The sequence below is a fragment of the Cygnus atratus genome, chromosome 5, assembly GCF_013377495.2.
Source record: "Cygnus atratus isolate AKBS03 ecotype Queensland, Australia chromosome 5, CAtr_DNAZoo_HiC_assembly, whole genome shotgun sequence".
NCBI lineage: Eukaryota > Metazoa > Chordata > Aves > Anseriformes > Anatidae > Cygnus > Cygnus atratus.
The window spans coordinates 55,589,335-55,614,284 of record NC_066366.1 but is presented as its reverse complement, the minus strand read 5'-3'; the positions used below and the strand labels follow the sequence as shown (position 1 = coordinate 55,614,284).

Here is a 24,950-nt window from a genome sequence, read left to right as displayed (position 1 = left end):
AGTGGTGACACTTACAGCAGCAGCAGTGATTCCTGGGAAGATTCGCAGAAGCCCAACGTTCCTGTTCATATTGGTGTGAACTCGAAATTTCTTTTTGGTATTGGCTCTCCACACTGTTTCCCAGTTTACTGTTAAAGAGAAATTGTATTTTACGTTTAATATTAAAGACATAATATTAAGTACATTTGTAGCACCTCATACTAACAGCATTATTTTTAAAAATGTTTCTTATATAGGAGACTTGTGAAAGATGATGTGTTTTTTTTAAAGAGGAAATGAAGGCCCATTTAAGACGGCAGCCTAAGCAGCTGATCTAGCTCACGTTATTTACTAGGTTCCACAAAATATGACTTCAAGGCCGTATGCAGGTCAGACTCAACCGTGTTATATTTTAGCTTTAATTCCAAAATAGTATACATTCTGAGATAAAACAGTATTACTCATCAATATTTCTAAGTTAGTGCCCTTCAAAGAGATATTTAACAAATATACTTGTTTTAATTTAATAGTATTTTATAGCTAAGACTTCCAAAATGGATATTTTATTTCAATAACCATTAGTGAACATGTACTACAACCTCTTCAAAACAAAATTCTGATAGCAGTAAAAACCATTGGACTGCATGACCCAACTGGTTCACAATGTTGACCATGTCCCGTTAGTGTCAACTCTCCCAGTCCAAAGTGCTCAGGAAGTCTCCACCAACAGGCTGTTATGCACATCTGGTATAGGCAAGGCACTGACTTGTCACACATGGATCAGAACTTCGCTGTTACGTATCTGGACTGATATCAGCCTGGATTAACATTTAGAAAGCAGACCTTCATCTTCTTAGACAAGAAATATGACAAATGCAGTTACTGTTGCTGCTAATCACCTCCTGAGTTTATTATGTAGTTACTAATGATTAAATAAAATAGCAAGGATTCAATTAACTCTGATTATACATTTAGAGCCAGAAGCCAGCTGTTTAACTAATAGTTTGTTTGTGCTGCATTATTAGAAGCTAAGTCATGCATTATTAATTTCAAAATTTTACTACTTCAGTGCAGGAGCCCAGTGTTGGTAGTGCAGGCGGCTGTTAGAAGTCCATGAAAGAAGTTTTACAAACAGCAGCTCAAAGCATCATGTTTCAATGGAAGTAGACCTTACTGTATAGCTCATCCTGATCTAAGCTTTTTAGATTTTGGAGAAACCCTCAAGCAGCAAGTCAGATAAAAGACCTGAGTGCATACAACTGATGTGTTCTCAGCCATGTAAAGAGTTACTCATGCCAATTACTGTTGCAATCTCTTGCAATCAGCAGACAGCCATTCACAAGAAAATTCAAAGTACATTTAAAAGCCTGCATTGAAGCTTACTCCATTGTTCCATTATCAGAGATACTAAAAACAGTAAAATCCATTAAGTCAGGACAAAAAATAGCAGTCACCCGTAAGACTTTGTGAACTTTCCCTTCTTGTGGTGCCTGTAAACACCTACAGCCTCTGTATGTTCCTTCTAAAAACTATCACGCATAGCAGTTGGCTTGGCACCCTGTTTACCCTATCCACCCCAGTTCAGCATATGGATTGCTAATGCTCTGGCAAAGAGAGAACAGAAATATAGACAGCTTCCACCATGTATTTGTGAGAAGCATGGTTCTGAAATCACCTGGCTGGATTTAGTAGTTGCCCAAGTAGGTCTAAAAGGCCTCCAAGAGCTTTCCACAGCATGTTAAGAGACCTGCAGGAGACAAATGGGCAAGTGCATAAAGCCACGTGTTTGTTCTACTTGAGGTTCATAGGACTGGCTAAGCACATTCACTCATGAGCACTGTGCTTCAAGAAGCAACAGTGTCTGGCAATACATTAAATCCTTTCAACTTTCCAACAGATTATTTCTTTAAAAGCAGCCTCCTCTGTGAGAAGGGATGGCAATAAAACTGTATCAGTTTCTTTATCCTCCATAACCTAGGAGTCCCTGCCAAAACTTCATAAATGCGTACTACTAAGTTTGGCAACTGCTAGCATCCCTAAGTCTTTAACATACTTGAAGAATGAACTGAGGAAACCTGCCTTGGCATGGTTGACTAAGATATTGCCAAAAGTAGAAGACCAAGGCAAGAGATCAGAGGATAGGTTCAGAAATCCAGGCCTGTACCTGTACACTTGGAGTACACTCTACCAAATAACACATCATCTTCAAGATAAATATAATGCATTCAGACACAGTACAGTGATGCAATTCCAAACTATATTAAAAAAAAAAGAACTAGAGATCGTCCCTGAGTTAATATTCTCTTGGTCATGAATCTCCTCGGCCTGCATAATGTGCTCAGTACTGCAGACTCATTGCACTGAATAAACCAGTAGTTCTGCAGCCTTTGGCTGTAGTGCACAGCAATCTTTTTTGTTAAATTAAAGAAAAAAATCATCTTAGGAATCACTAACAGTTCTTAAGAAACTCATGCAAACAAGTGAAGTACAAAAAGTTCTACGTGTCGGTGTTCAGAACAATTTTTTCTCCTGTGGATAGGAGTGACTAATTAGGGATATACAGGTTTGGCACAACCGAAAACAGTCACCTGTCCTGACTTGGATGGGCTGTGCTTGTGAAGAGTTTAACTTATATAGTGTGCTGCATTATGTAAATACGGATACAAAGCTAGGGAACAAACCTAAGTTACGAACTGGTCCTGCACAGCAGAGGGAAAGTTCTTAAAGCAATGTTACATTAAACAGAAAGGTAAGAGCTATTTATATACTGTCTTGAAAGTGGCTTGAGATAGAAAAGATTGTGTTATTCAAGGACACTATATTCAAGATATTAAGGCCTTTTGTTTATTTTTCCAAACAAAACAATCACCTAAACAATACTCTGCTATTCCCAATCTCTCCCTCCCTCCCAAGTACTACAGCTTTTCAAATTACAGGTCAGAACAACAAATTTGAAAGGGAGGTATATACCTAAGTCACAAAGTAAATAAACTCTTTCAGGTTTGAATCCTCTGAAGCCTGACTAGCTTTTGTTCTCCTCCTGAGCCTCACAGAAGCGACTTTGCAATCACTGGAGAGGCAGCTTTAGTCTCATGAGGATACTGGGCAAACTAGAGCTAAGAAAAAACACTGGCCTCCTTCACATCCCAGGGTTAAACAGGGAGGCAGCAGGGAAACAACCCAAAGTATTTTTCATTCAAGAAAAAAAATAATACAACTATACAGAATCCTTATCTTATTCAGCTTTATTCACACACACACACAACTATGGTGATAGGGTTAGTATGGAAAGAAAAAATCAACCTAACTGAAAAATAAAATAGGAAAGAGAAGAAGAAACTCTAAACAGTCTAGAAAGCAGCAAAGAAGGTTTTTTTTGTTTGTTTTTTTGTTTTTTTAAAGAGTGCCTATGCCACAATGCAGGTTTCAACTTATAATGGGAGAGCTATAACTAAGAGCGACACCTCCCTTAGGAGTGGTGACTGAACTCCAAGTTATGAAATCAAACAAGAAATACAGCTTTTCTTGATTGCAGAGCTCCACACAAACAGCAACACTTTCTTCTCATCTCTCTCTGCTGGGCTACTGGCGAGCCGTACCATTATATAAGCTGCCCCAGCGTTCATTAGAATTCATGGCAACAGCCAAGGGGAGGGGAGCAGAGGCCAACCTATGGGTGGAAATTTCTGAAGGAGGCAAGCAAACATAGACCCCCTTTTTTGGCAGTTTATTATAAAACAATTGACACACGCCTTTTGAAATGAATATTTAAATTGAATGGTATCACTGCAAGAACCGACATGCCTGCTTACTAGGGGGAAAAACAAACCAAGAGCACTTCAGTGAGCAGAGCTGACATTTGCCTTAATGCTTAAATGACTTGGGCTTTTTACTATAAATAACCAGAACTGCCAACCAAGACACAGACTTGGCCAGTGACAAATAGCTTCTCTTTAATAGGACTGGTGGACAGATGAGATCTAAAGGGCCTTCTAACCTGCTACTGCTGTACCACGTTTGCATATACAGTCACACGGGCTCTTTTCATCCCCTACATAAGTTATGTTTCTAATCATATGGTCCTGTACATATGCACCACTCCCAGAAGTTACATACATGCATGTGTGATGAAGAAAGTCCAGCCGAGGTAACAAAGCAAGTTTCATATTTGCTTCATTAAGACAACAGAGAACAGAGGATAGTAATCAGTTATGAAACATATTGAGACTACACATTCAAGTGAAAGAGACCTCCTTGCCTCTCCTGTTTTCAAAACATAAGAGAAATACAATAAAGTATTTTAATTCATAAGCTTTATGATTTTAGAAATCTTGTTTTTCATTCCTATATTGTCCACTTCGTACAGAGTTTTCTGATCCTGCTGCAAAAGCACTTCCCATCAACATTGGGTTTCCTATTCATCTGAGGAGTTTGCTAGAATTTTCACTTCTTACGAGACTTTTGTGTGCTAAATTTAAAGTCTTAAGGAAGCTGCCACACTTGCCAGTCTAAAACTGGAAAACAGGACTCCTAGGTGCTGGCAACACAGTTAAGGTCTGGCAGAGAACACAGCCAGTTGATGGGATCAGTAATCCTCTGGGAGTTTCACCTGAAGCGGGAAGATGGTAAAAAAAAGGAATGGAGATCAAGAATGAAGAAGTGAGCTGTAGCTGGGGAAGGGAGGGGAAGAGAACTAAGCCTTTCCCTCTCCTCTCTGCCTCTGAAGTAGAACGTTGCTTTTATATGGTACGTCTAACCTCGAAGAGCACCTCCTCTCCTCATTTCTGTGTACCAACCCATGATCACAAGCTCTTATCCCATCACATTGCTCACTCTCTCTATTTTGCCACCTCTCTGCTTCTCCGGAATTTTCATTCCCAGCTTTGTTACAACTAGGAAGCCCAAGGAAGAGTTTCTGCACATGGCCTATCCCTTCTGGCATTGTCAGACTGCTCTACATAATGCTGAAGCAGCAAGAGTCAGCCCTGTCTACAGGAAGATTAAGACATTACACAAAAGTCATTTGGAAAAAAAATAATTAAAAGATGCTACATTTGTTTGGTTTATTTTTCAAAGCCATGAGTGATCCCTTGTCTCCACGAAAGCTTCATACTAGGATTGTATGAGCAAACCCAAGGGAGACAGCTATGTTTCAAACAATTGCTTTGGACAAAATCAAGTAGCACTAGTAGATTGCCCATACTATAAACTCTGTTTTTCAAAATGAAACGATCTTTCAATACTGACACCGTCATCTTGGATAAATGATGCCACCCTAACTGGGTAATCAACTGAAACAAATAAAAATAGAGCCTATCACACCTTCAGTTTCTAAATCAGAAATCCTCACTGACCTCAGTGGGGCATTCTACTGAAAAGATAATGGGACACAAAATGGGCCAAGGGAAGTACTTAGTAACTTTCTCATTTTTCTCCTATAGACAAGGAATCACAAAACAGGTCATTCAAATCCAAGAGAGAAGCAGTATGCGATTTGCAGCCTGATTTCATTATTGATCAGTCAGTAAACTGAATTTATTTGTACCCTATTTGATGAAGCCCATAAAAAACGAAGAAATAAGATTTTCCCCAATTTACTACAACAATCATCTAATAGCATTTCTGTTGATTTCAGGTACACAGTATTTAACACAGCATTGTTAATACAATAGTGGCACGCTCCCAACCAGAGAGATGTCTTAAAGACCACTACAGCATCTTACAGACTTCCTCAGTTTGTCTGCCTGCTACAAACATAGGCCTTTGATCCTGTAACTTTGTTACATGACTCTCATTCATTAGGTTGAAGGCTAAGTTTATTTTTCTATATTATAAAATGTCTCTCTCTACTAGTAGAAACCATTAGAATGCCATGCTGCATGGCAATGAGCTAGAGCTCCTAATAAAATAATTTGTGAACCCCCTCCTATTTCCTATTTGTGGCAATAATGGAGATCGTCACCGCAGCCTATTCCTTTTGAATATACCTAGGCAATCCAAAAGCAGCTTGCACAACTTGTTACATTTTTGAAAACTGCTTTAGTATGTTTTTTCACAACAACTCATTTGGCTCGATTCCAAATGTGTCTCTCTTCTCGAATCTCCAAAGAAAGATTGACATTTATCCAAGAACAGACATCAGAATGTTAATGACTTTACACAAGGATACTGAAATCTTCATGTAGTTTTTCTACTCCTTATAAAGCAGACACAAAAATTATAGGGAATCTCAGTAAATTAGGGGGTAAAAACTTCACACAGAGCATATTCCAAGTCTGCTATTTTTGGTGTGCTTGCAGCCTCGATGAGTCCTAAATATCCAGTAAAACGTTCTACAAAATGTCATGGATCTAACAGATGATCTGTTGAAGCTGCAAGTACTCTGCAATGACTCTTTTGCCTGATCTCAGAGCCCAGCATGGTCGTTAAGGAGACTAAGGTCTTTGTTCTTTCAGGCCTCACTCCTTCATTTTTATCTTCACAGCAAGCATTTTCATGACACGGGGCAACATTCCCTTTGGTTAGTGAAGTTCTTAAGTCACCGTCAGTCTAGCTCACATTCGTATTCAATAGATAAATACAGTCAAGTCACAAATTCTCAGTCTTACTAAAATTTAAAGAATTTCAGAGCATAGAATGAGGAGTCAAGTGTTTCAGATCATATAAAGTGGAGTGTTTTCAAATAAATTTGAGGTTAAAAACAGCATTTCAACTACATAAGCACATATTCTTTTCAGCTAGAGTTCTATTACATGTGGCATAAATTACAAGGCTTAAGAGATGATGTTGCTTACTTGTAATATCAACCTCAGCATTTGCAAGTGGAGGCAGGTTAGGTGAGGAAAAGGCATTGAAACTCCCAGCATCCACCTTAGTCACCCTATTTCCCCTGTACAGTTTATTATAAAAATACAGGCACACCTGCAAGACAAGTAAAGAAACAGGTCTATGAATAAGCCAGTAATTAAAAGATTCAGTAGATAAATACTGTAGTCTGTCCTTCATAAAGAGTTTTCTAAATCTTTAAAGCAACTCAGAAGCTAGTAGATGTTTACAATTCTTACCCTTTCAAAAAGAGTTGGCACATCTGTCACACACTGGTTTAAGAATTTAAGAACAAAACAAGTTAAGAACTAACTAGTTTCGTAATCCTCTCAGGAGGCATAGTCCAGGAGACAGCAAATATGCCTGAGTCCACTTCAGAGACAGAGGAAAGGAACACCATGGACTTTTTAATAAGTTCATCAGTTATACCTAAATTCCGAATTCAAAATCTTAACAAAAGGCCTAGTGAAAATGTAGGATAACTTCCAAAAGAGTCACCAAGTATAAATAATTAGGTTCCTTCTGAAGTCCCTTAAAGTATGTCAATTGAAATTTGAAGGAAAACAGATACCTCAAAGTAGCTGTTAGTTATGAAGATCTTAGCCAGTCACTTATTGCTGTGATCCCACAAGGACTGCCTGTGTGAGCATGGCAGAAGTGAAATAAGGCACAACCTGCTCAGTTTTCTCTCAGACTTTCAGCTTGCACAGCACTGGCATCTTTAAAGGCTGGGTGCTAAAACTATAGAAATGTTTCCATGCTTATTATTTATATCATCCTTGACACTTCAGGTACTAGAGCTAGAAGATATTGCAAATCAGTTCTAGAGCAACTTGAGAATTTCAAAGCAACTTTCAGTCTAAAAACTGACTTAAGTGCTTCAAATTCCACACATTTGCAAGGGAACCGCTGATTCCAAGTCTGCTGCAAGCTACATTTCAAACCTGATAGTCTTTATAGATCGCACACAGGCAAAACGGGGTATTAATCCTGAGAAAACAGCATGCACTTTGCCATGGAAGGGTTGATTACCTCCATGGAATCAATTTTTTTTCCTTTTTCAAGTGCAATTTCTTACTGCCTACAGATATTTTGAGTATGTAAGTATGTGTCCTAGCTAGAAGAAGAGCAGCTTCTGAGACAGTCTTCACACGCAAACAGACCTCAGGAATCACGAATTGCCCAGCAAAGAGCAGCGCCCCCAGAAGGTTGGCTCGGCCGTCATTCTGCAACTCATATATGGGCACCTGAAGAACAGAAACTGAAATTAAACACCATCCCTTTTGTAAAGCTTACACAGCAGAAAAAATAGTCCAACTTATGAAACAGAGATACATGAATAATTTATGTAACAATGATTTATGACAAATAAAGTTTCCTTCTTCATCCAAACTATTTTAGGCTGCAGCAGATGGTGGGATTTCCCTCTGTGCTATCAGACTTTTTTAAATTAAGTGCTTAAACCTAATGTTGAGATGATTCTAGTATGACTAAGCAATTGTTTTTAGAAGGAGAGTCTGATTCAGGAGAAATATCAAGAATAGAAAGCAGGTGTACTCAGTTTACGTGACTGAGCATGGGAGAAGTGACTGTACAGAGAAAAAGCAACAGCCTCAGTTCTTACAGAGCTGCCACTATGGGCTTCAGAACGGCTCTCTTGCACCATCTTTCCTCATAGTAGACAAGAACTGAGCCAGCAGGTTATTACCAACAGAAAAGGAAAAGATTAAAAACAGGAATTTGGTCTGCCGAGTGTGATAGTGATGACTTCCATGCCTTTTCAGATTGCCTCTGTATTAACAGAGTCAGAGCTCCTTTCAGCAAAAAAAAAAAAATAATAATCACATGCTCTATTGCTAGATCATATAATAATAAAGAAAAAAAAAGAGAGTAAAACACTGAATATGATGTACCACAACTAGGCTGCTCCATGTCAAGACAGTAAGTGGGAGTCTGCTCCTTTCTAGACTTTTGTATTTTGACTTCAAATAGACCACATGTGAACAGGAAGTTATGACATGGGGGAGGGGAATTTTACAGTGTCATGTTTCATCTCTCTTTTGTGATTAGAGGTGTATTTTACACTCAAGCAAGCTATTCTAGAAAGACAACCCCTCCCCCTCAGACAATATGCAAAGGTCTGATCTCTAGCTAAGAGAATGAAAAGTAATAAATCTAGCTTTTAGGGGAAAAGAAACAGACCACATTGGTGCTCTGTGGAACAGAAATGATCGAAAATGCATGTAATGCTTAGAGATTATTTCACTAATTACTAAAAAAAAAAAAGAAATAATGCAACAATGAGTAACATAAGATGGGGTAACAACGGATGAAGTAAAAATAATAAGCTTGAGGGCTTTAAAACAAAAAAAGACAACTAAGAGCCAGCAGCCACCTGAGTCTGGAAAGATGCTCTTCATATAAACCGATTATTACACAATGGCCAGTGACAGGCTCTTACATCTTTCTCTGAAGCATCTGGTCCCAGTCACAATGAACTACTGGTCTGATGTGGCACAGAGTTGTAAAGTCACTAATGATAGAATTATGGGGCAGATCCTCAGCTGGTAAACTCGTCAATTCTCACTAATTTCTATCAGCACTGCGACCACTCACCCTGGGTAGCGACCTGCCCCGCACTACTACATTAGATAGTGATGATCAGGATACTACATAGTTTTGCATAAAAAAACAGTAAATGGGACTTCTGACTTCAACTGCAAATTAAGTCCGTTACCTGTGATCCTGTCAGAACAACGGTTTTACCCAGATTCTCACACATGAAGGATAAGGCTGAAGCTGTATATGCCATCGTATCAGTGCCATGAAGGATCACAAAACCATCGTACTTTTCATAGTGCTCCTGGAGATGAAGAGACATTTTTCATATTGTTAGAAAAATGCACTGGCATCAGCAAGTGTGGCACAAACTGCATGACTTTCACAGATGCAAACAACACTATAATACTTTAAATGGTACTATACATGTAATTCCTCCTAAAGTTATCCACATTTTCAGTTTAATTATAATTAAGGGTTAATAGGACAATAAGCACTAGAGCTAGTAATTCTAATTATGGAACAGTCAAAGTGATTCGTCTATGTATACATATTAATGCAGCATTTTTAAACCAGAAGACAGCTAATTAAGAAAAGCTTAGCAATGGCTTTAAACAGGAATGTTAACATATGCAAATTAGTCACATAGTCTGATTTCTTGTTGCTGCTTTTACTTTAGGGATTACACCATTTACAGGAACAGATTAGGCAAACCAAGGCTATCATAATATATTGAAAAAACAGTCCATTTAATCCGGCTGGCACACAGGCAAATTGCCAGTGTAAGAGTGCCCTCTTCTGTTTAAAAGCCATAATTTCTCAAGCAGTATGTGACTTGAAAAGATAAAAGAGTTGAAGAGGCTTGTTACTGGTCATAGCTAAGGTACATATGCTTGCTGTTTTCTGAGAAGTCCCTTAGACTATCAGACATGTATGGATGCAAAACGGAATTTTATAATTATTTTAATCTACATACAATTCCACGCAGGAGTTTTTTTCTTAATGCAAAGCCATGAATTGTACTGATCGTCATAGAATCTTAGAATGACTCAGGTTGGAAGGGACCTTAAAGATCATCTAGTTCCTACCCCCTGCCATAGGCAAGGATGCCAGCCACTAGATCAGGTTGTGCCCTGATAGAATAAAGTCATCTACTGCCTTACAGAAGAAAAAAGAATTGATTCCTCTATTTCAAGAATGATGCACATAGTAATCACTTTAGTGAGAGACATTGAGATCTTTAACGTAATTTGGTCACATGGATAGGATTACATAAAAGTGTGAGCAAACCGAAGAAGTGCCAGCAGGGGGGGAGGTTTGTTTGTTTCCATAGAATTAAATGAGATTTCTTTTTAATTCATTTTATATTAGGCACACACACTTCACATTTCCTGATAATACAGTCACCTCCAAATCCACCCGCACATTTCTACTTGTCCTTTTGTTGTTTCTTCACTGATACTCATCCCTGCATGTTGCTACCTACTGAAAGTTTCAGTGGAGTTCTGATTATTTCTCACCAGTCAGCCAGCAGAATAACAGTCAGTGTTGCAAGAGTTTTCTGTAGGCCAAACTACACTATGATGCAAAAAGTGTGCTGCAGTATTCACCAATGCAGCAAAAAGTTAAGCAGATTTCAAGGGCTAAGAGCACAGAAATAGACATTAGTCCTCTCTAACTCAATCAAGACACTTCACAAATCTTGTTAGCCTTATGAACCTTATTAAATGATAAAGAACATAGCTTGGTGTAAGCTTCATAATATAAAAGATCTGCTTGGGAATTAAGGAGAAATCCCATGGAAACATCTTAAAATGCTTCAGTCTGAGAAGTCTCCAGTACATTACAGCTGTGCCAAGTAAGTGTTCACATACTCAGTGAACACAAAGTGGCAGTGTCTATACACAAGCTGGATAGTTGACGATTTTTTTTTCCTTCTCAGCACTTTTCACTAGGATTACATGTACTAGATATGTACACATAGAGAAGCCAGATTCTGTGTACAAGAAAGAAGCATTTTTTTGAGATGAGAAGTTGTAATAAAACTAATATGCTGTTTTTGAAGAAAGGTAAGCTCTCTCCTGTTCAGCATGGCATTCCCCTCTTTGCGTTACCCTGCTTTTGGCTCTAGACTTTTCCCAGCTGCATCCCTCCTCCATTCTAGAGGCTCCACACCCAGGCACTAGCTCTGTCTCTTTCTCTGCCCTGGCAAGATGCATTCCATAGGAGGAGCATCATCCCTAGTTTGGTGGTTTTGGGATTAAAGGACCTGAACGTGAAAGACTGTTACATAATCTTCAGCAGCATTCCCAGCATTATTACACTGTCCATGTAAATTGGTACAGCTTGGTTTAAGGAGAGTAACACTATCAAGCTAACTATTGCAGAGCAAGCAGGAGTGGAAGAGCAGTATCTTACTAGGCCCATGATTATTTATTTATAACAGCCATGTACGAATTCCTGGTGGGAAGTATTCAAAATGTTTCATATTTCTACTTTCCTAAAAGCACAGTTAAGCTCAGAAATGGGAACAGGAGCAGAGAAATGCTGATTTTTAATCTAGAGAAGGATGTAATGAGTTTATCTATAAATACAGAAACATCTAGGGCTTTAATCATTTCCCAGTGTGTGGAAGCTAAACAGGATGGCATTTTTTTCGATCAGCTGCAAAGCCAAAGCTAGTCAAGTCGGTCTGTGTCCAGAGTAAGAAAGGTATAAGCATATGAAATTATTTTTTATGCTAATAGCTAACCATTACACTATTAGAACATTAAAATGCCGTGTAACTGACATAACTTTCTGCTAAGTCACCTACCCCTGAGGATTTTATTTAACAGTTTTGGACAGTGAACTTAAGCCAACATTTTAGAACATCCCAATCTACATATTACATACCATATTTGATCACAGCTGCAATTTTTTATTTATTCTTTTACAGAATTATGACATGGCTTATCATTGGAAGAACTATAACTTTAATGAGCCTGCAACATTTTCAAAAGGAAAAAAAGTTTGCAAGCCTTGCAAGTGCAATACTTGTTACTTTGCAAGTAACTAAGAAAGATGCATAGCATTTAAACTTTAAATAAACAAATACTTAGGTATAGCACTCCTGCATTGTTACCCCTTGCTAAGTACACTGAATATACTACTGTTTTTGTTTAAGCAACAAATGAAATCTTATCCCACACTTCAGTACCTCAAGTTTCTTTGCAATTTTGGCCCAATCCTCTGGCGTCATGTTCGAAGAATCAAGTAGTGGTGACAGCTCCAGGATTGTGTAGAAAATTCTTTTGTTTTGCTTAGAGACACTGCGGAGAAAGACAATTGGGGGGAAAAAATCACTCTTAGAGCTAATACCAGCTCATCACTTCTGATTTTTTTCACTAAATCAATAGTTCTGTCCCAAATCCAACCCGCCTAAAGTCTATGAAAAAAAAAAAAAAGGTCTTACATTTGAAACATTAAGTTCCAAGTTTAGAAGTTCATGACTTGATGTGGTTTAAAGCACAAATGCTTTAACCTACTAAACTTAGAATTCGGGAGGCAGGGGAGAGGTTGGCAAAACCTAAGACAGGAATAACCCAGACTTGCTTTGTTGAAGTTTGGAACTGAGTTCTACCAAAGTCGATACCAAGACTTAAGGTTTAAAAACGCTTCATAAGCTACTGAGAGGAATCTGTAAAGCTCCCAAGGTATACAGAGGGTCAACGAAAGAATTGCAGAAATTTGTTAATGCTTTGATAACTAAATTCCCTGGCATGAAAGGCATCTTCTCTTCAGAGTCTTAGGGCTGACCTTCATTTCTGAGGCCTTTAGAAAGCCCACTCTCCTCAGTTTCTAGAAGAGATTCTCTCTTGGTTAGCCAATACCTTCAAGTAAACTATGGCCAACTGGCCCAGTAAAAACAGTATTGTCTTTTCTAGTTACATGCCAGCTTCATAAAGCCCCAGTCCTAGCCTACTAGGCCTATTAACACCTTGCTATGGAAGTTTCCTATTTGAATTGAAACTTGGTGCCAGCTGCCTCTGGTTATGATGTGGAGTTTAAGCATGTAATAATATCAAAGATCTTAAAATATTGGCTTAGATTGGAAACGGTAGGCCAAGTCTATTAAAAAAAAAACAAAAACACACGGGCAATCAGTTATTGACCACTGAACAAGCACAACCTTGATAGCTGGGAAAAGACTACCCTCAGTACAATGCAGACAAGACAAAGAAACTATGGAAGAAAAAAAAAACAAAACTAAAAATCACGCAATAGAATGAAGTACCCGTGAGGTTGAGAAATGCAACATCACATAGCAGGTAGCCCTGAAGAAGAAGACCAAAGATGAAGAACTGTCTAGACACTCGAATATCTTACAGAAGTGCAAAATTCCAAATTTAGGGGGGAATTTTCAGTATCAAATGAGATGATGGCTGTGGAATCACTGTGGGATTGTCATAGCTGTCTGCTTTCCCTTCTTCCAAGGACAACTGGTCTCCTTCACCCTGCCTGAAATCTGACTCTTCAAAGGCCTTTGAACTGCCAGACAAATGGACTACATACACAGCATGTGGTTTACCCCACAAAATACGCCCACTTCTCCACTCTAACTTTCTAACCCCCCAGTATAGTCAACTGCATATAAATTGAACTTTGCTAGTTAAGATTTGGGGTTTTAAAAAAATTAAAAAAGAAAGAAAGAATCCTACTACTATTTTCTGCTACTTTTCTGAAGATTCAAAAAGAAGAGAATATCCAATAATTTCACCCAATCTTAAGTTAGCATTTTAAAGGAAATTCTCAGACTAGGAGTGAAAGAACTTTTGCTTCAGTAAGACTAAGACTCATGTCACTGAAATTAATTTAAAATCATATGGTCTATTACAAGGTTCAAGCGACAAAGTAAATAAAACATTTTAAGAACCCTGAGACACAGACATTTACTTAATAGTTGGAATATATTCCTACTTAGCAATGCGGTTGCAAACAAACAGCTAACAAACAAGAACTAGTAGCAGGCCAGCTCTGACCTTCCTTTTTACTTTTTCTTCCAAGCAAAGCCACCCAGGAACATGGTTAATAGCATTGCTTTCAGAGCATTCTCAATGCTTTTCCACTGCCGGAGGATGATGGTAAGTTTACTGCCAGCTGTAATTGTGACAGATACTTCAACATTTACTTCCTTCCACTGCAAGACAGTCAAAGGCTATAGCCAAGACGAGGAGACTCCAAGATGTACAGATGTGTACAATAAAGTTCCTGAACAATGTTCAGAGCACAGAGTTGATTACCTTCCCTCCTCATCGGCAGCAGTGTTTTTTTTCCCTCACTTGCTATTCCTGTATGTACGTATAACAATGTAAAATACACAAGAGTCAATTTGTACCTTATAAACCTTATAAAATCTGCACAACCACTCCTCTTACAAGGCCTGTGTGAAAGTTGCTTACAGCAGAAGTAGCATTTAAACAATGTGTGTTTTTTATTCAAAAGCAACTGTAGCTAAGTTGCTGTAGCTAAGTTGCTAGCTTTCATACAACAAATTGCCTTGTTAGATAACACATTTACACATACTGACTAAGAGTAACTTTGGAAGTCAGTGGAAAATCAATGAAAAGAAAGCTCCCCCAGGGACGAGCTCTTCAAATAAAATATACTAAAACTGAGACCAGCCTAGTCTCGTGCTTTTGCTCTCTCTCTCTAAGAAGAAAGATCATCAGATTATATCTTTGCGCATTACAGAAAGGTTTTTAAACAGATATACAAAGTTCACAAAGTACTCCCAATTTCTCTCCTCAGAAACTTGCCTTATTTCTCAACTGCCTAGTTAAAATATCACCCAATGAGCACAAAAGAGAAAATGGCAAATTGCCATGACAGACCTCCATAAATGGCATGCAGTAGTGCCAGAAAAAGAAGACAGGATTTTTTTTAAACTTCAGTTCTTGATCTGAGTGATTGTTTCAAGGTTTTCTGTTCCTCATGGAAAACATACACCAGGAGAAGTGTATTTAGGAGTCAAATGTGTATATTAGTGCAGTTTTGTTACATTTAAAATCCCCTAAATATTTTGAAGTTATTCAGTCATAATACAGCATTGTAACAGTTCTACTTCTTTTTTGTATAGACATCATATTTAACATAGATTGTATGTTCACATCAATATTATTCCACTAAAAGTCCTTTTTTTCCCTTCACCCCTGCTCCTGCCACCTGACTTTTAAGCAGGTACTTTTAAAAGCTTAACACAGAGACCTCAAGACAAAATAGAAAGAAATTAATAAACCTTGTATTTTGTTTGTATGTCCTGATTTTCTCCTTTAAGATTAAAGGATATCCATTTTCACTCTTTTAACAAAACAGCAATAGTCCCATTTATTTCTGAACAATTGTAAAATCATCCTTTGTGCGAAGTTAACATGTTTACAGGGGTAGTCATTCATCACAGCTGGGGAATATCTCAAATTAGCATACTGCCCTCTAAATAAAACCTATAAGCTTATTAATCATTGCCCAACAGTTAAAAAGCAATGCAGATTAATTATAAGCCCATCACTTATTATCATAATGTTGCATAAATTTGGGAAAGGCAAACAGCTTTTAGGGGTTTTAGAAAAACAGAAGGCCTGCGGAATTAAAGCATGAGGCCTACTCATGGATGAATTAATTTGATGCTACTTTTTCAGATGTGCTGAAGATAACTCACACAGAGCTTTATTACCAGTTTTCTTAGTTGCTCTAGAATATTTGTATGCTTGCACAGTAACAAATAAACATCAAAACCTGGGAAAAATACAGGACTAAGCTGCACAGAATGTTTGCTTGTTGCCAAATTTAGAAGTTATTTCTCAAGTAGTTGTATGACACTTCACTGCAAATATATGAAAACGGACATTTTCTATAGTGAAAGACAGGGTAGGCTTTTTCTGTTTAAGTCAACGTATGCGTTTTTGCTAATCTAATAATGGATTTTTCAAATTAAATGTTTGGAGATATAATTACTTGAAAATAAACACAACACTTCCTAACCCTCCCTCTCCCCAAGCAAAAGGTACTTACGGGAGCACCAATGTGTTTTCAGGAAATTCGTGGAAGTTGTCAAATTTTGTTTCTTGGGCATATGCTTCGTCATGCAGCATTGGCATTGTCTTCAAGCTGCTCACTAACTTATTGGCCTCAGGAGCAAGTCCTTAAAAATAAAGAATAAAATAAATAAATAAAGGAGCAGGGATGGAAGGAAGGGAGTGGCACAGTAAGGAGAAATCAGGTTATGCAGATGTTTGCCTGCCCTTCCATATGAAATGTCTATTGCCTGTTCAAGAATGTGAAAACAATATCAGCAATTCATCTTTGTGCAACTATTCCTTTCCTGGCTTTAAATAAATAAAACCTTCATTTAGGAGAAATAATGTTACTAATCTCCTCCATATCAAACATTTATGTGTTACCTATTTTAAATTGATGTTTGTGTAGAAATACTGATAGCAAAAAGTTACAAAACTCTTTTACACTTGCCACAGCTATTCTCTATCCAGTGGCAGGGTATTTACAAAACCCTGAACATTATTTTGTACTAGGAAGCTGTGATATTTTTGCCTAAGCCTCTTAGCTTACAGATGTGTTGACACAAGCAGCAAGCTACTGGCATGACTATACTGGAAAGCTGCATGTTATGTCGCACTGTCAACAGCACTAGTATTTGCATAGAGGGGAAAAAAATAAAACATAAAGCTAAAACAACCTCCCCCATGAGGTATTGGGTATTGACAGATACAGACAAAGATCAGTATTTATAAAAACAGAGAAACCTTAGCTTCCCAGTAGGGTCTTATGTGCTAAGTTCTCTATCACTGTCTGGGACGGGTGCTCTCCACCAGCAGGTTTAGGACTGAACACCGTAGTTGACAACAGGCAGAGGAGGTGCATAAATTGCTGAAGAAAAGTAGGTGGAAGCAAGGACGCATCTTAATCTCTGTTCCCGAGCTACTGACGTTGTCTTCTGCTCTGTGGCTGTAGCCCTGAAGATGGCTGGGGCCTAAATCCATTTAGGGTTTGCTGGATCTGCAGGTGTTCTGGCTGCAAACAACTATTTCAAACAGAATCCAGATGCTGCTCTCTGGTAGACAGAAAGGCACCTAAATATTTCACGTTACAATTAGTATTACAGAACCACGTTTCTTTGTGAACCTAACTCGTGACTGCTCTGATATTGATAGGATAAACAAGATCTTTGCATTTTAGCTACTGAGATTAGCTGAGAGGAAAGAGGGATGTTCATTTGTAGTCTAAATGTTGTGGGGCAGAATGTTGCCTATCTCAGGCTTTAGTAACTCCCATGTCTTTAAGTGACAATAGTACATCACAAGTTTCAATATTACAATTAGATTATAATATTTCAATTACACATTATATTGTAGTGCTCCAGGTATTTTCTCATTTGCAGTTACTTTTCCTTCACCTGAGCCAAGATCTCCTCTCCCAATATCCTGTTTGATGCAGAACAGCCACAGCTCTAGTGTCCTAAGTCCAAAGTCACCCTATTTTTCTTACGTCTGACTTTCTGAGACATACTTCATTCAGGTAGTTTCCACCAAAGGCATTTCTCTCCAACTTCAAGATTCCACTGGCACTACTGTCCCGCTCTGTTTAATCTCAGTGAATGCTTTATACCACCTGTTCAGACAGTAAACAAATTCTCCAACCTCATTATTCAGCTTTTGCTATTTCTAATCATTCATAATTTGAGGCTAGGTAATTCTCTTCTACTGCCTAGTTCTTCCATCTGTTTAAACATGATTGTCATACAAGTTCACATCTATTTTTGTTTGCTTGTTTCACCTTCAAACAGGTTTGTTATTTAAAATACTCCAAAATACGGAGAAACAGAGATAGCATTAGCTAAAGTGCACGCACGGCCGCTTTACTTGGGGTCTGTTTACTTTCCAAAGTGATGGAAAATCCTTAAGAACTCCTTAATCTCTTTCCTGGCTTGCCCTAAATGAAGCAGCAAGCCTTTTCATAGCCAGCTTCCTCACAGAATGGCAACAGCACTTGAGTGGCTTCGGTTGGATTCCTGACAGAACACTTTGTTTTACAAAATATACTTAACATGCTTTACGCTCTGGATGTTTTGTTCCTTCATTTCTAACCCCTGCTTATTCCTATTAAAGATGTTCCTAGCTTATTCACAAATGGCCGCTGCACTTGGACACAGAGTCATTCTGGCTCTGAAGCGCAGCCCACACAGTTTCACAGTGTTTTCTGTGTGTTTCCTGATCATTTTTCTGTTTGTCCAATACTTGTCTTGCTCGGAATATCGACAATGGATTAGATGCTTTATTTTGTATTTGCTCTAAGAAGGGGAGAGCTGATGTATGTTAACATTAAGTCCTTTCCCTGTTAATGGCAGTTCCTCATCTCTTCTCCTAATCACAAATCCGACCAGATTTTTCTGTACCTGCTTGCATTGTACTTAAACCTTTTTTTAAGACATTTTGCAAATGTATCCAAGATGTCCCGCTTACAACCTACAAAGTCCCCTAGATGTGTCTATGTTTAACAGTGGTTTCTGCTTCAAAAAGCAAAGGCAGGGGAACTCAAACACAGCTGGTTTAAGAACACTTCGACTTTATTAGGCATGGAAAACATCTTCTGTGAGCCAAACTCATTAACCAAGTATTTGAAGCAACTTTACCCTTGCAGAGAAGCGGCAGGATGTGCAACTTGTCCCAGTATCTCTCATCAGCTTCTGTCCTTCCCTCTCTAGCTGGTCAACCCTTGCATCACAAAGCAGATGCACGAAGGCAGAACAGCAAACACGTAACTGTGGCTGAGGAGAATAAGTATGGTTCTGTCTCACCTACAGCCAAGGACTCTGCTTTTCACTCCAGTAGTAAAGATATTACAGCTATAGCTACTTCCTGATCAAGATATCCTACAGCCTGTGCTGCAGCAGAGAATGGGAAGCTGAAAAATTCTGATGCAGCTGTGTCTGTGGGGCTCTGCACACAAGAAACCACAGCAGCTGGGGGGAAGAAGCGTACTGTACTTCAGATTACTGGGCATCACCCCGAAGCCTAACAAATTCTCTGTCGGGAGGAATACAAAGGACTTCACCAAACCAGTTTTATTCCTAGAGGAATATCAAGACAAAGAGCATATGAATCTATGGTGCTAGATCCCCAAAGCAGTGACATTTATAAAGCGTACTTTGTAAAGTCAGAGCAGCAGAGTGTTCTCCAACAAATTTATTTTATTTATTTTTTATTATGCAGTGCTAGGTACTTTCAGAAGCAATGCCTACAGGTTTCAATTAGAAAAGGGTTGCATACTGCCCATTTGGACAACAGCAGTCAGTCCTTTGGCAGTCTCCTATGTCTAGAAAGGACAACTAATTAACTGAGAGACTATTCCACGCAATCCTTCTAAGGGGATTTAACTTAACTACTTGTGTTTGTTGGGTGTTTTTCCCCCCTCAGTATTTCAGGTAAAAGCTGTGAAACAGAGCCCACACATGAGTCTGAAGAAAACACCTTCCTGAAGGTGTTAATGCAGGGATTAGTCTCACAATAACCTTGCTAAAGAGCGCAGTACTTTCTGAACTAAACTATTGATAACCCGAAAGAAGCTATTGTAGGAGAAAGGAAGTGGAAGGAAGAAATTTAAAACATGCACTGAAAGGGCTTATTTGACAGCAAAACATGAATGCTTGGAGAGTCTGCAAATGAGCTGTCACCTCACTGAAACAGAAAGAGACCATCTATTGCCTGTGAAAGACTCCTGCAGAGGTAGGCTCTAGACGTACAATAAGTTCAAAAACTCCAAGACATGTCAGACATCTTCTCCAGCAAGTGGAAAGAAAAGGTTGTAAGCCTAGATGGAAATTAGTTCAGTAGAATCAGCTTGCATCCTACAGTTCGAGCAGCTGCAGCTATAAAAGGTTTCATGGTGCTCAAGGAAGCCACTCCTATTTACCTTGCTTGAAATAAAACACAGTTTAAGGTATGGTTGTAAACAGGTGCTTTCTGTCCATTGGTTAATAAAAGAAACAAGCATTGCTTTTTATTTATTTATTTAACTTTTTAAGCATGCTGCCTTTCCCAGGCCCTTTCACCAGTTTCTGCCTGGACACTAAGGACTGCCAAATATTCTTAAAGAGGTACTCCAGCTGCTCTGCTGCTCGATCTGTGTACAAAAGGCAGGGTGAAAACCTCATCAGGATGTAGCCAGTCATTGGATCATAACTGCTACGTTGTTTGCACATGCTTTAATGATTGACACTTGTTAAGCAAAATCAAAAAGGTACACAAGATCAGAAGAGGTTATGGAGGTCGTTTATAAAAGAATGAGACATCATTTTTATTTTCTTTAAAAAGAAGTTTGGGAAGTTTCCTACAATAGAAGTAGGACATGATTTCAGTGTATGCAACGCAGACAGAGGAAAGTGACTACATGCCATTTGAAATGCAGACATATTTTTCTTTGAATTGTCATACTTCAGGCTCATTTGACAGATTAAATACGACAGCCATTAAAAACAAAGCAGAACAACCCCTTAACACATCTTTTGTACAATAAAGATCAGCCAACCACCATCTTCTAAGGCAGGATATGCATTAAAAACAAATTTAGTGTAGAACACTCTGAGGTGAAGCCCCAAGTGTTTTAATCCTACAAATGAGTAACCGAAATGTTACCTCGATCAAGGGCTTGAAATTCTGTAGCAGGTAAGAGAAGCACCCCCATTTCTGAAACTAGAAGCTTACAGACTCTGTAAGCCCTGGGATGCTCCACTGCCTACGAAGTAAAGAAGAAAACTTAATGGATGTTCATCCAAATCAAACTGCTTCCATTCTCTCCGTCCTCATCTCTCCCAACTATATATCACCCCCTTTCCCTTTATGCCATTGCTGGTAAATACGCAGCCCTACAGGAGGTCAGGTCTGGCCGAAAGCTGTTCTTTTCCCCAGACATGCTACTCGGCTGATCCTTCTGGTATCCCTTAGGATCTGTGCCTGCTGACTAAGGTTCTAGCAGTACTTAGATGCCACTCGTGGGGGGGGGGGGGGGGGGGGCAGGGGCGGGGTTGTAAGGTGAATTCACACACCTGCCCATTTATATTTAGGGGCACCTGAAAACAAAGCATATACTTATGAAGCTTTCAAGTAAACTCCGGGCAATACGTCTATCAAGACATCTTAGGCTTCAGTTTTGGATTCAAGCATTTCTCAGCTGGGGCAGGGGAGCTGCTGGCACGCCTAACCTTTTCTTCAAGAAAAGTCTGTCTGCCTCGGGAAAGCAGAACCCTTCAATGATTTCTTGAAGGAAATCAAGAGCTGGAAGGAGAGCAGCAGGAGCCTGCCCAGGGGGAGGTAAGCGCAAATGCTGTGCCTGATCTTACTTGGCATGACACTTGGCAGGATGCTGGCTGCCACACTCACATCAGCTGCGTGTTTCAGGTCACCACTTGAAAATCTTTGACGTGGCTGCCACCCACAACAAGCCACGCTCTTCCTGGTAGGAATGAGAGGCACATGCTCACCAGACAGCCTAGGATGGTTACTCTCCTGGGACTAAAAAGAGGCCGTGTGCCTAGTAAAATCACGTTGGTTTCATTTTCAGTGCGTGAGGGGGTAAAGAGAAAGGACTCATGCTTCAGTAGACACGCTGCTCTCTGCCAAAACCTGCTGTAACCAGCTGTGAGGCTTGCTTATCAGGGCACCTACCAGCCGGGCTGCCGAAATAACCCACTGATACGAAGACGGGATTAGCAGAAGGAGAACATCCTTCTGATGCTGCTCTGAGTAGCTATGAGAAAACACGGGATACTGAACTACAACGCGTGCCAGGAAGAGCGTCTAAAAGCAAGGCTGTTAGTTACAAAAGCGGCAGCCTCAGCCCCCGCTCACAGACCATTACACCCAAGGGGGCAGCTGGGGCACCCCACCAAGCCCGGCTGGTTCCACCACACACCCCAAAACCCCCATCTCTTCCCGGGGGGCGGCACCCACCGACCCCCACCCCTGTACCCAAGGCTCCGCCGCCCCGCTTCCCCCCCGCCCCCCTCACCCTTGACGTCCTGCACCATGCCGATGGTGCCGCCCGTGTTGATGACCAGCACCCGCGCCTCGGTGGAGGCCTTACAGCCGCCGGCGGAGGCCGGGGGGCGCTCCTGGGGCTGAGGGGCGGTCAGGGCTCTGCCCAGTGTTCGCTGCATCCCGGCTGTGAGGAACCGCTACCTCCCCGGCCAGCCGGCCACAAGCGGAGTTATAGGGCGGTGCGGGGGCCGCCCCTTCCCGCCCCCGGCGGCCGGACAGGCAGCGGGGTGGGGCGTGCGGGGAGGCGGGGAGAGTCCCGCCGAGGGGCCGGGAGAGGCGCAGCCAGGCTGCGTCGTGCTCTGAGGGGATGTGGGGACAGCGCAGATGTCCTGAGGAAGGGCAGGGTGCTGGCCCCGAGGGGAGTGGGGCTGGGGGTCACCCCCGCGGGGAGGAGACCTGCAGGACTGCAACTGGGGCCTCACAAGGGCAGAGTAGAGGGGAACAATCACCTCCCTCTACCTGCTGGCCACCCCCCTGTTGATGCAGCCCAGGATGCAGTTGGCCTTCTGGGCTGCAAGTGCACACTGCTGGCTCATGTCGAGCTTTTGATCCATCAGAACCCCCAAGTCCTTCTCTGCAGGGCTGCTGTCAATGAGTTCTTCTCCCACTCTGTGCTCAGGTCCAGGATTGACCCAGCCCAGGTGCAGCACCGTGCATTTGGACATATTGAAGCTCATTAGGTTCATGTGGGCCCACTTCTCAAGCCTGCCCAGGTGACACCCATGAAGATACCACCTCTTTCTGTGGAGCTGGGACTTCTTAGAAATAAACAAGAACAAAGAGGAAGATGAAGCTTATGGCTTCACCCTCGGAAGCCAACTGATCTGCAGATTTGTCTGTTTTATGATAACAATCATCTCTCTGCTGTCAGTAGCCATATCTGCAAAGAGGGGTTATTGCCAGGAGCTGAATACCATGATCCCTGAATGGACTTCTCCCATGCTGTAGGAATACTTCATCTGCTGATGCAGAGAAAAAAAAAAGATTTAGGAAACAGTGACAGGATATACTCACGTACCTCATTTCAGTGCTCCCTGAGAACTGAAGCAGTATTATTGCCAATACCCCAGCGATGCTGACGCTGTAGTAGAAATGGTAGTGTCATCAAAATAGATGTAGCAAAGCTGAAGTTTTTATGGCGTAGTGTCTTCTGGTCAATTCTGTCAATTTTGCAAGGAAAGGAGCTGGGAAGGTGTGATGAAAAAGGTGCTAACAGACGTATGTTACAGAAAAAAAGCTAGAGATGCGTAGCTTGCAGACTGTGGGAGATCAGCGAATCACAGAATCATTGAGGCTGGAAAAGACCTCCAAGATCATCCGGTCCAACCATCACCCTACTACCAATGTCACCCACTAAACCATGTCCCTAAGCACAAAGTCCAGCCCTTCCAACAACTTCAACCAAGATGAAGATGTTAGCTATGGGAATGAGTGGGGGACAGGTGAATCTGGCATAAAACAAAATTATCTGCATCAAGTCCTGTATTGGTGTCTGGCTTACATACCGGTTTTAGTTCTAAGACTCGTGTTCAGGAGGTATAGGGTAGTTTCTCTTGAGGACCAGGTGTGGGAGATCAAGGATGAGGAGGCTGAAGCTGTTTTCAAGGAAAGATGCTAGGTCTTCAAGCCTGTTGTCACAATGTTCCTTACTACTGGCCAGCTACAGAGCAAAATTGGCAAAGGGGCTAAAGACAGTGAGGAAGTAGGACAATAACTGCTGAGAAGCACAGAGCATGAGGCCGAGAATGAGCTGCTGCATGGATACTGGTAGGGCAAAACATCTAGCTTAAGTGCCTGAGTTATCCAGTAAGCCAAAGGAAGAACACGCTTCCTCTATAAAAGTGGTGAGGGTTGGGTTTTTTTGTTTGTTTGTTTTTTTCTGGCTCTGGTTCATATGCACTTCATTTGTACCCTGTGCTGCAACTTTTGAATAAACTTTAACCCAATTTCAAGGTAAAAAATATATATTAGGGGATAGTCCGAGCCATTTCTTACACTTCCGATTTCTGTGACTTAGTATTCTAACAGAAAGAGCATTTATACACAAAGCCATTTCACAGATCTGACATCCTTGCTTGCAGAATTGCTGGTACAGGTAAGAAATTGGGGTTTGTCTTTTTTTTTTTTTCCCATATTCTCACCATCTTTATTCTTAGAAATCAATAACATGGTTGAAAACGTCACTGCACAGTTCTGGCTCCTGTAGTATAAGTAAACATGCCTTCATTTGTGAGGTCTGTTTAAAAAAAAAATCAAACAGAACAGTTTATGTTGGAAGAGGAGTCTCAACACCTTCACTTTACAAAAGTTGCTGGAGAATAGGACGAGTTGAAGGCTGTGTTTAACGCTCTTAAACTACTTCTGTTGTTCTAAGGAAAAGCTGTCTTAGTATGAAATGATTCACCTGAAATGCAATTGTATTGCTTTACTTATCAGATGCAAGTATAAGCACATCAGACATAACATTACAGCTAGAGTAAAGCAAAACATATTATTTAT

General features: G+C 40.3%; 1 protein-coding gene across 2 annotated transcripts in view; it reads right to left on the bottom strand.

Annotated features, from left to right (window-relative positions):
* The window catches only part of ASPG (asparaginase), a 45,600-nt gene extending 22,935 nt beyond the window's left edge, over positions 1-22,665 (bottom strand). The window contains exons 1-7 of one of the 2 annotated variants that reach the window (XM_035551376.1): positions 22,423-22,665; positions 16,414-16,543; positions 12,563-12,674; positions 9,542-9,667; positions 7,968-8,051; positions 6,774-6,900; positions 16-128 (exon numbers count right to left, since the gene is read on the bottom strand). In XM_035551376.1, the coding sequence (XP_035407269.1) occupies positions 16-128; positions 6,774-6,900; positions 7,968-8,051; positions 9,542-9,667; positions 12,563-12,674; positions 16,414-16,543; positions 22,423-22,570 (840 nt within the window). In that variant the 5' untranslated portion in view covers positions 22,571-22,665. Of the gene's footprint in view, positions 1-15; positions 129-6,773; positions 6,901-7,967; positions 8,052-9,541; positions 9,668-12,562; positions 12,675-16,413; positions 16,544-21,050; positions 21,145-22,422 lie in introns of those variants that run through there. The other variant, XM_035551377.1, reaches the window with a different exon arrangement.
* Positions 22,666-24,950: the final 2,285 nt, after the last annotated feature.